The 12559-nt window shown below is 40.6% G+C and overlaps 1 protein-coding gene across 4 annotated transcripts; it reads left to right on the forward strand.

Annotated features, from left to right (window-relative positions):
• Nucleotides 1-4082: 4082 nt before the first annotated feature.
• Nucleotides 4083-9369, forward strand: ZBED5 (zinc finger BED-type containing 5). 4 transcript variants are annotated; one of them, XM_081545281.1, is made up of 3 exons: nt 4083-4279; nt 5885-5997; nt 7044-9369. In XM_081545281.1, the coding sequence occupies exon 3, from the start codon at nt 7218-7220 to the stop codon at nt 9300-9302; it is 2085 nt and encodes a 694-aa protein (XP_081401407.1). In that variant the 5' UTR covers nt 4083-4279; nt 5885-5997; nt 7044-7217; the 3' UTR covers nt 9303-9369. The 4 variants fall into 4 exon arrangements, with proteins under 4 accessions (XP_081401407.1, XP_081401405.1, XP_081401406.1 ...); XM_081545279.1 differs by having other exon boundaries at nt 7077-9369; XM_081545280.1 differs by having other exon boundaries at nt 7082-9369.
• Nucleotides 9370-12559: the final 3190 nt, after the last annotated feature.

The following is a 12559-nucleotide window of genomic DNA, read 5'->3' on the forward strand; positions in this document are numbered from 1 at the left end:
TTCAGTTCAGTTCAGTCGCTCAGTCGTGTCTGACTTTGCGAACCCGTGGACTGCAGCACGCCAGGCCTCCCTGTCCATCACCAACTCCCAGAGTTTACTCAAACTCATGTCCATTGAGTCAGTGATGCCATCCAACCATCTCATCCTCTGTCGTCCCCTTCTCCTCCCACCTTCAATCTTTCCCAGCATCAGGGTCTTTTCCAATGAGTCAGCTCTTGGCATCAGGTGGCCAAAGTATTGGAGTTTCAGCTTCAACATCAGTCCTTCCAATGAATATTCAGGACTGATTTTAATCTTATTTGAAATCATTTTCTGCTTTATATTAATATGCATGAGCACACCCCACTTAGACACACATAGCTTATAGTGTCCACAACCTCATTGCACCTAATCTTGGTGACACATTGTGGCAGATATGGAAATATGCCACTCAGATGCCAATTGGCTGTGGGAACTTGGGGAATTTATTTACCAATCCATGCTCAATTTCCTTATCTGTAAAATAGGGTTTGTCATCTGACAGGCAAGATAAAGGACAAAAACAGCAAGGACTTAAAGAAGCAGAAGGGATTTAAGAAGAGGAGGCAAGAACACACAGAAGAACTGTATAAAAAAGGTCTTAATGACTTGGATAACCACAATGGCATGATCACTCACCTAGAGCCAGACATCCTGGAGTGTGAAGTCAAGAGGGCATTAGGAAGCATTACAACAAACAAAGCTAGTGGAGGTGATGGAATTCCAGATGAGCTATTTAAAATCCTAAAAGATGATGTTGTTAAAGTGCTGAACTCAATAGGTCAGCAAATTTGGAAAACTCAGCAATGGCCACAATACTGGAAAAGGTCAGTTTTCATTCCAGTCCCAAAGAAGGGCAATGCCGAGTAATGCTCAAACTACCATACAATTGCACTTCACATACTCGCAAGGTAATGTTCAAAATGCTTCAAGCCAGGCTTCAGCAGTACGTGAACTGAGAACTTCCAGATGTACAAATCAGATTTAGATCCGTGGGATCATAGAGAAAGCAAGGGAATTCCAGAAAAACATCCACTTCTGCTTCATTGACTATGCTAAAGCCTTTGACTCTGTGGATCACAACAAACTGTAGAAAATTCTAAAAGAGATGGGAATACCAGACCACATTTTCTGTCTCCTGAGAAACCAGTACATAGCAAGAAGCAACAGTTAGAACCGGACATGGAACAACAGACTGGTTCAAAATTGGGAAAGGAGTATGTCAAGTACATATATTGTCACCCTGCTTATTTAACTTATATGCAGAGTACACCATATGAAATGCAGGGCTGGATGAATCAAAAGCTGGAATCAAGACTGCCAGGAGAAATATCAACAATCTCAGATATGCAGATGATACCACTCTAATGGCAGAAAGGGAAGAGGAACTAAAGAGCCTCTTGATGAAGGTGAAAGAAGAGAGTGAAAAAGCTGGCTTTTAAAACTCAACATTCAAAACACTAAGATCACGGCATCTGGGCCCACCATTTCATAGCAAATAGAAGGGGAAAAAGTGGAAACAGTGACATATTTTCTTTTCTTGGGCTCCAAAATCACTGTGGACAGTGACTGCAGCCATGAAATTAAAACACGCTTGCCCCTTGGAAGAAAAAGCTATGACAAACCTAAACAGCATATTAAAAAGCAGAGACATCACTTTCTCAACAAAAGTCCGTATAGTCAAAGCTATAGTTTTTCCCGTAGTCATGTACAGTTGTGAGCGCTGTACCATAAAGAAGATTGAGCGCCAAAGAATTGATGCTCTCGAATTGTGGTGCTGGAGAAGACTCTTTTGAGAGTCCCTTAGACTGCAAGGAGATCAAACCTTTCGATCCTAAAGGAAATCAACCCTGATTATTCATTCGAAGGACTGGTGCTGAAGCTGAAGCTCCAATCCTTTGACCAACTGATGTTAAGAACTGACTGACTGGAAAAGATTCTGATGCTGGGAAAGACTGAGAGCAGGAGGAGAAGGGGGGCGACAGAGGATGAGATGACTGGATGGCATCATTGACTCAATGGACGTGAGTTTGAGCAAGCTCCAGGAGACAGTGAAGGACAGGGAAGCCTGATATGCTGCAGTTCCTGGAGTCCCAAAGAGTCAGGCACGATTTAGTGACTAAACAACATCTGATAGGGTTGTAAATAGTAAATGAGCTAATACTGTAGAAAGTGTGTAGATAGAACAGCCCCTGCCCATACTGTGTATTCAGTAAATGCTACCCATTATCACTATTGGTCAGAGTTTCACATTGCCTGTATATTTTATCTGTGTCAGCAAGCAACATTCTGTAATAATCTATTGACTAAGCAATTACAGAAAAAGTTCTTATGTTTCATGCCCCTTACTGATCAGACTGTAGATGTTAGGACCAAGGTTAAATCCTAGACTTTACTTCAGTTGAATTTGTTATCAGCTGAATGTTTTGAATTATTCCATTCTATGAAAATGTAAACCAGATGTGTGAAGATTAAATTGGGAGCATATTTGTTAAAGGGCCTTCTGAAATAGAAAACTTATGAAAATGTGGGATATTTTTCCAACATTGTTAAGAGCTAGACAATTCCTTCAGTTACAATATGATCTTCACTCTTCAAGTAAAATTTTGCCCCTTCAGCAAAGTGATTTCCCCCTTGGTGGTTCAAAAGCTCAAATGAAACCAATTTAACAGGAATAATTTTAAAATAATAATGAAGACACAGATAGTCTACCATGGGGCAAAGTTCTGAAGATGTTGAAATGACTGTATAACATTAAGGACCAAATGTTGACATCTATTATCAGTCTTAGGAAATCATCTAGTTCAGTCCTCCCAAAGATTCTGTTAAATAAGAGGTTAGACGTCTTTTAATGCCGAAGAAATTTATTAATATGTCCAAGAAGAGCAAATTTAGGAAAAACAAAAGCTGCCCTTGCTTTCGACCACAAGTTGGAAATTTTCTATCATCGGCGCAACGCCTGAAAACAAGATTCAACTTTCTTGACTTGGCTATTTCTACGGGGCCTTGAAAATCTAAAATATCGCAAACAATTGGACTCACTGTTTAGTGCTATCCGTACTTCAACAAATTCCTTCCAAGAAGTGTGCATATTTCAAGAAATATGCACAAGAAGTGTGCATATTTCAAGATGCCAATTTGGAAAAACAGACTGCACGTCTCCACGACGGAGCTCACATAAAATGTAACTGAATACACGGCTCGAAGCCTTTTGCTGTGTTGTTTTTAAAAACAGGGGAGAGGGATAGGAAAACTAAGCTTAAAACACCCGAAGTAGCAGCTACCAAAGTGTTTTGGAGCGCTGGGCGTTCCTCAGGGAGGGAGCCACTAGCAGAGGGTGCAAAGACACAGCAAGCGGACTCTTTCCCATTGACACTGCTGAGACGCCGCCATCCCTACATATTCCTAACGTGGCTCCCGACCCCATCCGGGGTCACCGGAGAACTCTGGAGAGAGCGGCACCCCTGGGACATAACGCTCATCTCCCAGCTGGGCCCACTAGGGGCCCCCGACACTCCAGCTTCTGGGAGGGGCGGGGAAGAGAGAGTTTTCTGCCGGGATTCCAGTGGGAAAACAAGGAAAAGAGGAGGCGGTTGCGCAACCCGGGCTTGGGGGGCGGCTCCGGGAACAAAGAGCGCGTAAAAGGACCAGCAGCCGAGGCTCTGCAAATGCACTCAAATCAACAACGGGGCTGAGCCCTACTGCATAAGGGCACGCAGGTTTCTCGAAGACAATCCAGCGCTAGAGGATCACAAGTGCTATCTCGCAACACCCAGGACCCTGCATTGTAAACAAACGCCCGGGCTGCTCGAACCCAGGGAAATTTGAAAACTATCGCTTCTCGTCGGGTATTAGCTCAGCCTCAAGTGAACGCCCTAACCCAGAGCGATAGAGGCGGCTGCGGCTGGCCCGCTCCTCAACCGAGCTTGGTCCTTTCCTTTGGTCCCGCCCCACTGCTCAGCGCGGATAGGTGGCGGGGAGCAATTCTGGCGCTGATTGGGCGGCGGCAAAGTCGCTCACGGAGACTGTAAGTGGGGGTGCCCTAGCGTGCTAAATTTATCTTCAGACAAGCGACCGCGCCAGCCGCGAATCGGATGTCTATGGAGGTGGCATAGGCGATATCCCTGAGCTGAGAGCATCGCCCGGCCCCCCGAATCCTTCTTCCCTCTGTTTTGTTTTTCATTTTCCCCCTTCCTTTCTCCCCTCTCCCCCTTCCAGTCCGCGACGACTGGCTCTTGACCCCGTTCAGGCCTCGGTGAAGGTGAGGACCAGAGCCGCCGCGGTGGCTGAGTGGTGCGCTCTGAAATGGCCGCTGCCGTGAGCTTTTTAAAATGGCGGGCGCCGGCTCTGCTGGGGACCGCGGCGCTGCTCTGCAGCCCAGCCGCAGCAGAGACCATTCTCTTCATCGCTGATGGAGATGAAAGAGAAGGATAGTGTCGGGTTCTGAGACGGTTTCCTGTGGTTGTTAGCTAAGGCGACCGCCCGGGGACGCGAGAGGAGTTCCGTAGGCGAGGGTGGACTCCCACAGGAAGCCAGCCCCAGCTGTGGCTGGCAGCGCGCACCTGTGACAAGGAGGAGCCGAGGGATAGCTGGCTGGGCAGCCCATCGAAGTGACCGTTTTAAAAAGCACTTAGGTACTCGATGGAGTGTCCGTGCCCACTTCCTGCCTCAGCTTTTTGAACAGTCTGCACTCCTCCCCAGCCCTCCTGCCCCAAGAGTATTGTGTAGAGCAGGAACCGCCCGAGGGAGGGGGTGAATGGATGGTGTTACCTGTCAGTTTAGCCAGAGGAGACAAAAGATGAGGGTTCCCCCCGCTCCTTTTCAGGGAGTCGAATAGAAACTTTACTCTTTAGGGAGTCCAGTCTCTTTGTCCTCGAGAGATTCAGGAGAGCACCTCTGAAAAAGGTGGAGATTAGGCCCTCCTTCCTGAAAACAAAGCGCACCACTCCGTTGTGTCCTTTCCTAGTAGCAAGGGAGAGGGGTTGTAAACTTTTAGGACACCCTTTGACTCCACGAAGTTCTCTGCAACTAAGGCCCATTCAGGACTGTGGTAGAACAGTCTGCTCTTTTGCTGCCAATAATGAAGGTGGACGGCCAGTTTGAGAGCCTCGATTTTCTGGCAGTAGTAACCCATTATGTAAATCATTCATTTCTCTGTGTACCATCCAACTCCTGGTCCCAGATTTTTAGTGCTTGTGAAATTAAGAGTATTTGGGGACACACAAGCAATGACTAGGCACGTGGGCTCTGCAGTTGAACTTCCTGGATATTGTTCTTAGTTCTTCACAGATAGCTTAGCAGGGGACTTAAGCTCCCATTTGTTCATCCTTAAAGGATTATTAATAATAGTCCCTAACTCTCAAGTTCGTTTTGAGGGTTAAATGAGTTCATCTATGAAGCATTTAGCAGTTACTGGCACGTAGTAGACAAGGATCACTCTGAATGTTAGTAACCTTAAGGATCTTGGTTATTGAAACAAGAGTGATTATAACAAAAAGGCATAGTTCTTGTAACCTTTCCATGTATAATTCCATTTTAGATTACTTAAAGTGCTCAGTTTTAGAGACATTAAGTTGTGGCTATACTTGAAAAAGTTAGGTTTAGTTTCTGAGAGTTCTATGTCTTTCTATGAAGTCAGTGGATGGGGAAGCATTTCAAAACAATGAAATTACCAGAGTATTAAATAGGATAAAATATTAGCACTTTTATTATGTTAGACATCTTCTATTTCAGTCTAAGATCTGCATTTCAGTGAAGAATCATTTGCACTGCCTGGCTCTAAAATTAATTGTAAAGAATGGTCATCTTAGAGGTTTGTAGCTAGTTCTGTTTTTACAGTGTCTAATTTTAATTTTTCTCATTCTAGGCTTTTGGTTACTCCCCTTCCACCCTATCCCTTAATTTTATTTTTTTGAAGAGTCTGCATTTCAAGCTTCCAAGGTGAAGAGTGATTGCAGAAGAGAGTGTTCCTCATTTCAGGTATCTTATCCTGTAGCTGTTACTAGGAAAACCCTTTTGATTCAGTATCTAATATAAGAATCCAAAGGTTACTCTGTAGCCAAATCATAAAGTTTAAATCAAAAGCAACTACATTTAGATAGACACTAAATTTGAATGCCTTACCTTATAAAGCTAGTATTCTTTAGAAGTCCTAAAATTTGCATTACCATTCCATTTTATGATGCTTTTTAAAAAGTATTGTATGAGGAATAAACCTATTAAAATGAGAGTGTATGTTTTCTTTAGGTCCTTGTTAAGCCTTCACCTAAAGAATAATGGGATGCTGAGTACTTAGTAAAATATATGTGTTACTTTGAGTCTAATTTGAGATAATATAAATATTTATGTAATTTTAAGTCCAAAGAAATAGTAGCTAATTTTTGGATTACAGTTTACTTTTCAGTGTTAACACACAATATGTAGATATAACAGAATTTAGTATCTTGCAAAACTTTGAACTGTTTGTGTGTTTTTGAAGTAGCTCATCAGAATAGTTGTGAGCCCTAAAAGAAGCCGTAAGATGTATAACAGTGTCAACAATGAGTGTATCTAATGGCAGTAGGCATCAGCAAGCTAAGAGATTCCAAGATACTGTATACAGTGAAAGCGTATACAGTGGGTGAATTATGGCCCCATGCTGCCTGTTTTTGGAAATAGAGATTTATTGGAACATAGCTCTGCCCTTCTAACGTATTGTCTATAGCTGCTGCCATACTCCAACTACAGAGTTGAGTAGTTGCAATAGAGACTATATGGCCTATCAAATAAAAAACATTTATCATATGGTACTTTATGGGAAAAATTGGCCAACCCTGCCATGGGACTTCAAGATCCCCTCCTTAAAAATATACTTATCAGCTCTTTATTATTTCTTGGTCCATTGGTTCCCAAACTATGTTTTATCGAGTATTAATGTTATCTAAGTTAATGAGCGTTGTGAGAAAAAGATAAATGCTAACAATAGTTTTTTCTTTATAATTTTATTTTAAAATGTAAGTTTAAGACTACTAAACTCATTTCTATAGCTTTTATTTTTATGTGATAATCTACCTTTTAAGAAAAGGTGTGCCATACCCGAGAGCACCAGGAAGTCGAATGAGAGATCACCTGATACACGAACGTGTGATGTTCCATCTGCGCATTGATGCATAGGCAGCATTTACAAATTAACTGATGTGTTGCTATGTATCATCTCTTTGATGATTGCTCATCTTCTATGTATCTTGTCTTATAATGTCAATACATTTGTGATACTCAATGTTTATGCTAAATTAACCATGTTTTGTACCACAAATTCGTTGCCTATGGATCTGTTGCTGAAACAAGGAAGTCTTAAACAAGAAGTAGAATCTTTTTGTTATCAAATTGTGTCTGAATCACATGATCAAAAGGTTGGAATATTACAAAGTGAAGATGAGCAGTTGCAGCCTTCAATTTCTAAAAATTCAGAAGGTGAGCTTTCCAGGGTCAAATTTATGTCCAATTCCAACAAAATAACTACTTTTAGTAAGAAACCAAAAAGAAGAAAATATGATGAAAGTTATTTGTCTTTTGGATTTACTTACTTTGGAAATAGAGATGCACCTCATGCTCAGTGTGTATTATGTAAGAAAATTTTATCAAATAGCTCTTTGGCCCCTAGTAAGCTTCGAAGACATTTGGAAACTAAACATGCTGCATATAAAGACAAAGACATAAGTTTTTTCAAGCAACATCTTGATTCACCTGAAAATAATAAACCCCCAACACCTAGAATTGTCAATACAGATAATGAAAGTGCTACAGAAGCATCATACAATGTAAGTTACCATATAGCCCTGAGTGGAGAGGCTCATACTATTGGAGAATTGCTTATCAAGCCTTGTGCAAAAGATGTCGTGATGCGGATGTTTGATGAACAGTATAGTAAAAAAATAGATGCAGTACAACTATCAAACAGTACCGTTGCTCGTCGAATTAAGGATCTAGCTGCTGACATTGAAGAGGAACTTGTTTGTAGACTGAAAATTTGTGATGGGTTTTCACTGCAACTAGATGAATCAGCTGATGTTTCAGGACTTGCTGTGCTGCTTGTGTTTGTTCGTTACAGGTTTAATAAGTCTATTGAGGAAGACCTACTCTTATGTGAATCTCTGCAAAGTAATGCCACTGGTGAAGAAATTTTCAACTGCATCAACAGTTTTATGCAGAAACATGAAATTGAATGGGAAAAATGTGTTGATGTTTGTAGTGATGCTTCTAGGGCAATGGATGGGAAAATTGCTGAGGCTGTCACCTTGATAAAATATGTGGCTCCCGAAAGTACCAGTAGTCACTGCCTATTATACAGACATGCACTAGCAGTTAAAACAATGCCTACGTCTCTGAAAAATGTGCTAGATCAAGCAGTACAAATCATCAATTATATTAAAGCTCGACCACATCAATCCAGACTACTAAAAATTTTATGTGAAGAAATGGGTGCCCAGCATACAGCACTTCTTCTAAATACAGAGGTAAGGTGGCTTTCCCGAGGTAAAGTTCTTGTGAGACTTTTTGAGCTTCGTCGTGAACTGTTGGTTTTCATGGATTCTGCTTTTCGACTGTCTGATTGTTTAACGAATTCATCTTGGCTGCTAAGACTTGCATATCTTGCAGATATTTTTACTAAATTAAATGAGGTTAATCTGTCAATGCAAGGGAAAAATGTGACAGTTTTTACAGTATTTGATAAAATGTCATCATTGTTAAGAAAATTGGAATTTTGGGCCTCATCTGTTGAAGAAGAAAACTTTGATTGTTTCCCTACACTCAGTGACTTTTTGACTGAAATTAATTCCACAGTTGATAAAGATATTTGCAGTGCCATTGTGCAGCACCTAAGGGGTTTGCGTTCTACTCTGTTAAAATATTTTCCTGTAACAAATGACAGTCATGCTTGGGTTAGAAATCCATTTACAGTAACTGTTAAACCAGCCTCATTAGTGGCACGGGACTATGAGAGCCTGATTGATTTAACATCTGATTCTCAAGTGAAACAAAATTTCAGTGAACTTTCACTAAATGATTTTTGGAGTAGCCTAATTCAGGAGTACCCAAGTGTTGCACGGCGTGCAGTTCGCGTACTTCTTCCTTTTGCTACAATGCACCTGTGTGAGACAGGCTTTTCATATTATGCTGCCACAAAAACAAAATACAGGAAAAGACTTGATGCTGCACCTCATATGCGAATCCGACTTAGCAACATTACACCTAATATTAAGCGAATATGTGATAAAAAGACACAAAAACACTGTTCTCATTAAAGTTGGAGGGTTATGCATGCCTCTGGATAGCCAAATATAAGATGAAAATAAAAGATGATGTATTTCACTGATGGTATCTTGGGGTTTTAAATAAAATTATTCAAATTTTTTATACTTTTTAGATTTTTAAGAAAGGTAAAGAATCACAAATTTAAACATGTACTACTGTTGGTGATTCTTCTTCACATTGTAATTTCAAAGGGTTCCATGGTGATGTCTGTGGAAAATATTGACTCACAGGATAAAGTTACAATTCCTTAGCATGACATTTCTTTTCAGGATCTCATAACTGCCAGTCTTTCTAACCATGCCACCCTGTAGCTCTCCAGTCACAGGGACCTTCTTGCCTTAACATATCACTGTTTCATGCTTTCAAGTGTCAAAAAACCATTCCTTCTCCTTGATTCCTAAAAAACTCCTATTTGCTTTTCAACCCATTGATTTAATTTATTTTCGGTATTTGTATTCTCTTTATTTTTTGTGTATGTCTCAACCGTGAACCTCTTAGTGTTCTCGTAATTCCCAGTGTTACTGGACTGAGCTGTTATGTGGTCTTATCCAGCTCTGTGTCTCCATTATCTGGTAGAAGACCTTGCTAAAGTAGAGGCTAAATAAAGGAAAAAACGTTGGTGAAAGTGAACCAATGAAAAATGGAATAGGGTGTGGTAGTTATATTTGTTTGTTGTTGTGTATTGATACTACTCTCTGTGGTCTTGGCTCAGTTATTCAGTTACCTAGAATTTAGTGTGGCCATTAGGCAGAAGTTACTGGAGAATGTCAGGGCTTTGATTCAAGCTGAACACTGCAGGAGGTAGAAGGAGTGTGAAAAACATTTTCAGCTCAGCAACTCAGGGTTAAATATTTTTGTGTTATTCCTGTAGTAGGCTACTAGATAGCTCCAGATAGTCATTATTTATTTAATCTTAATTATTCAAACTTATCTCCTATTTTGAGGAAGAGGAGTACCTCCCCTTTCAAGGTAGAACATGATACGGGATTTTAGTTCTCTGAACAGGGATTGAACCCAGGCCCGCAGCAGTGAGAGCTCAGAGTCCTAACCACTGGACTACCAGGAAATTCCCTAACTAGCTTTTCAACTTTGCTCAGTCTGAGCCTTCCTGAACCTATTATCTCATTTGTAAAATTTTAATTATGCCTTCTCTGAAGAGTTAGTAAGATAAAATGAGTATGTATATAAATCTCCTAACAGTAGATAGTCAGATAAGTGACTTAGATTAGTTCTTGCCATATTCAACCATGTCCCAGTCAAACTTCACTCCACACTGACTCCTCCAGTCTAAGTTTTTATTCTCTATGAAGACACAACAGCACTCCAGGCTATAGAACCTGACCTAATCTGAAGCAGCAAGATTGAGTATTTTTAGCCCAGGTTCTTTTCTCCTTTGTCACATTAAGCACTTATTTACCTTTCAGTCACCCAGTTAGGTGCTTTTATGTTATCGGTAATCTTTATGACAATCCTGTGGGATTAGGTAATTTTTTAATTTGCCTAGGGTCACACAGTAAGTAGCAAAACTTAGTTTAAAATGGTCTTTTCTGGCAGTACTTTAGCCATCATTGCATTTCATACTTTTCTAAGAGCATCAGACAATGACTTGGGATTATGGCTAAAAGCTCCCTATTAAAATGTGGACCTTTTTTTAAAATCCGTTGTGTTTTCTTCTCTAAATTCATCCAAAATAGCCATCTACATCAAAATATGACTGCTTAATTTAATATAAAAATATGTAGCATAGGGATTAAATTGCTATTAAGTAAAATTAATTCTCCAAAAAGATTCATTCTAACTACACACACACGCAGTACTAATCTCAGAATTAAATGTACCCTATTTTAAGAAATATGTACGATGCTTTCATGTGTCCATGTGGCTGGTTCCTCAAGTGGAAGAACCTGACTCCCATGTGATTTCTGAACCCAAGCCTCTGCTTAAGTTACCTGGCCAGGATGTCAGCCTCTTGAGATACAAGGCTTCTCACTTTCTAATCCTTTATCCCTAACCACATCCTCTGTGAGTCTCCTTTTCTGCGTTTAAGCCCAAGTCTATTGACTTGAGACCCTGCTAACTGCTACTAGATCTGTTTAATGCCAACACTACCCAACTTGGTTCTTGATGTCAACTCCTTACCTGCTCTATAACCTATCAGGACTAATCTATGGGTACTGTGTACAGCTAGTGAGAATAAACTTTTCTACATAAAGGTGGGTCTTGTACCTGTTGAATGATGAGCAAGTCTTGTTCCAGACAGCAACTTCTGTATTATTCTAACCTACTGAAGTTCCATGACTGAATACCAAGAGAAGATTCTTTTCCTTTATGTTTGAACTCTGCCTCCTTCAGAATCAGCCTTCCTTAAATACAACCAAAGTAGACAAAGTTAAGTCTTGGGCACTGAGATTCCCTTTCTTTTGTACCTCCAATGCCCTTTGTTTGCCCTTCTGCCAGTATTCTGTTAGGTTCTGGATGCTAGAAACTCTGTTTGGAACTAGAGAGAAGCCTGACAAACCCCTTCACACAAAAGAGAAAACCATAGGAAGAAATGGGTGGCATTCTCCTTAATATTGCAAGAGATATTTAGGGCCTAAATAACATGGCAACCTCAAATGACAGCTATCCTTCCTGCCTATGCACAAAACAGTGAAGTTCCCATAATGTGTCCAACCCAAAAGGGCTTTCCCACTTTTTTTTTTTTTGCCAGTTCCTGAAATTAATTTAACTGGGTCCACACTTTCCTTAAAATATCAACAATTGTTTTTTGTATTAGACAAGGCTCTCAATTGTGATTTATAGGAAACCAGATCAAACTTATCAGGGACTTCCTTGGCGGTCCAGTGATTAAGACTCCATGCTTCCACTGCAGGGGGCACAGGATTGATCCCTGGCTGGGGAACTAGATCCCACATGGGGCTTTTCCATCTCCCCCCACACCCTCCACCACTACCTACCCCAAGAAAAGCCAAATCAACTTAAGAAAGTTTACTTACTGGTCAGTGTTTGTAGTAGTCTCAGGGATGACTGGATCGGTTTAGATGATACTATCAGGGATCTCTTTTCATCTCAATGGCTTTTTTGTTTGTTGTTTTGAGGTATAGTTAAAATACAATATTAAATGTACATTATCCCACTTTTAATGCACATGTTTCAAGTACAGCTTACCCTTGAACAACACAGGTTTAAATTGCTTGGGTCTGCTTATATCTAGATTTTTTTCAGTAGTAAATTATAGAGTATTTAC

The sequence above is a fragment of the Giraffa tippelskirchi genome, chromosome 11 (genome assembly GCF_054371585.1).
Source record: "Giraffa tippelskirchi isolate mGirTip1 chromosome 11, T2T-mGirTip1v1.2.pri, whole genome shotgun sequence".
In the NCBI taxonomy this organism is placed as follows: Eukaryota; Metazoa; Chordata; class Mammalia; order Artiodactyla; family Giraffidae; genus Giraffa; species Giraffa tippelskirchi.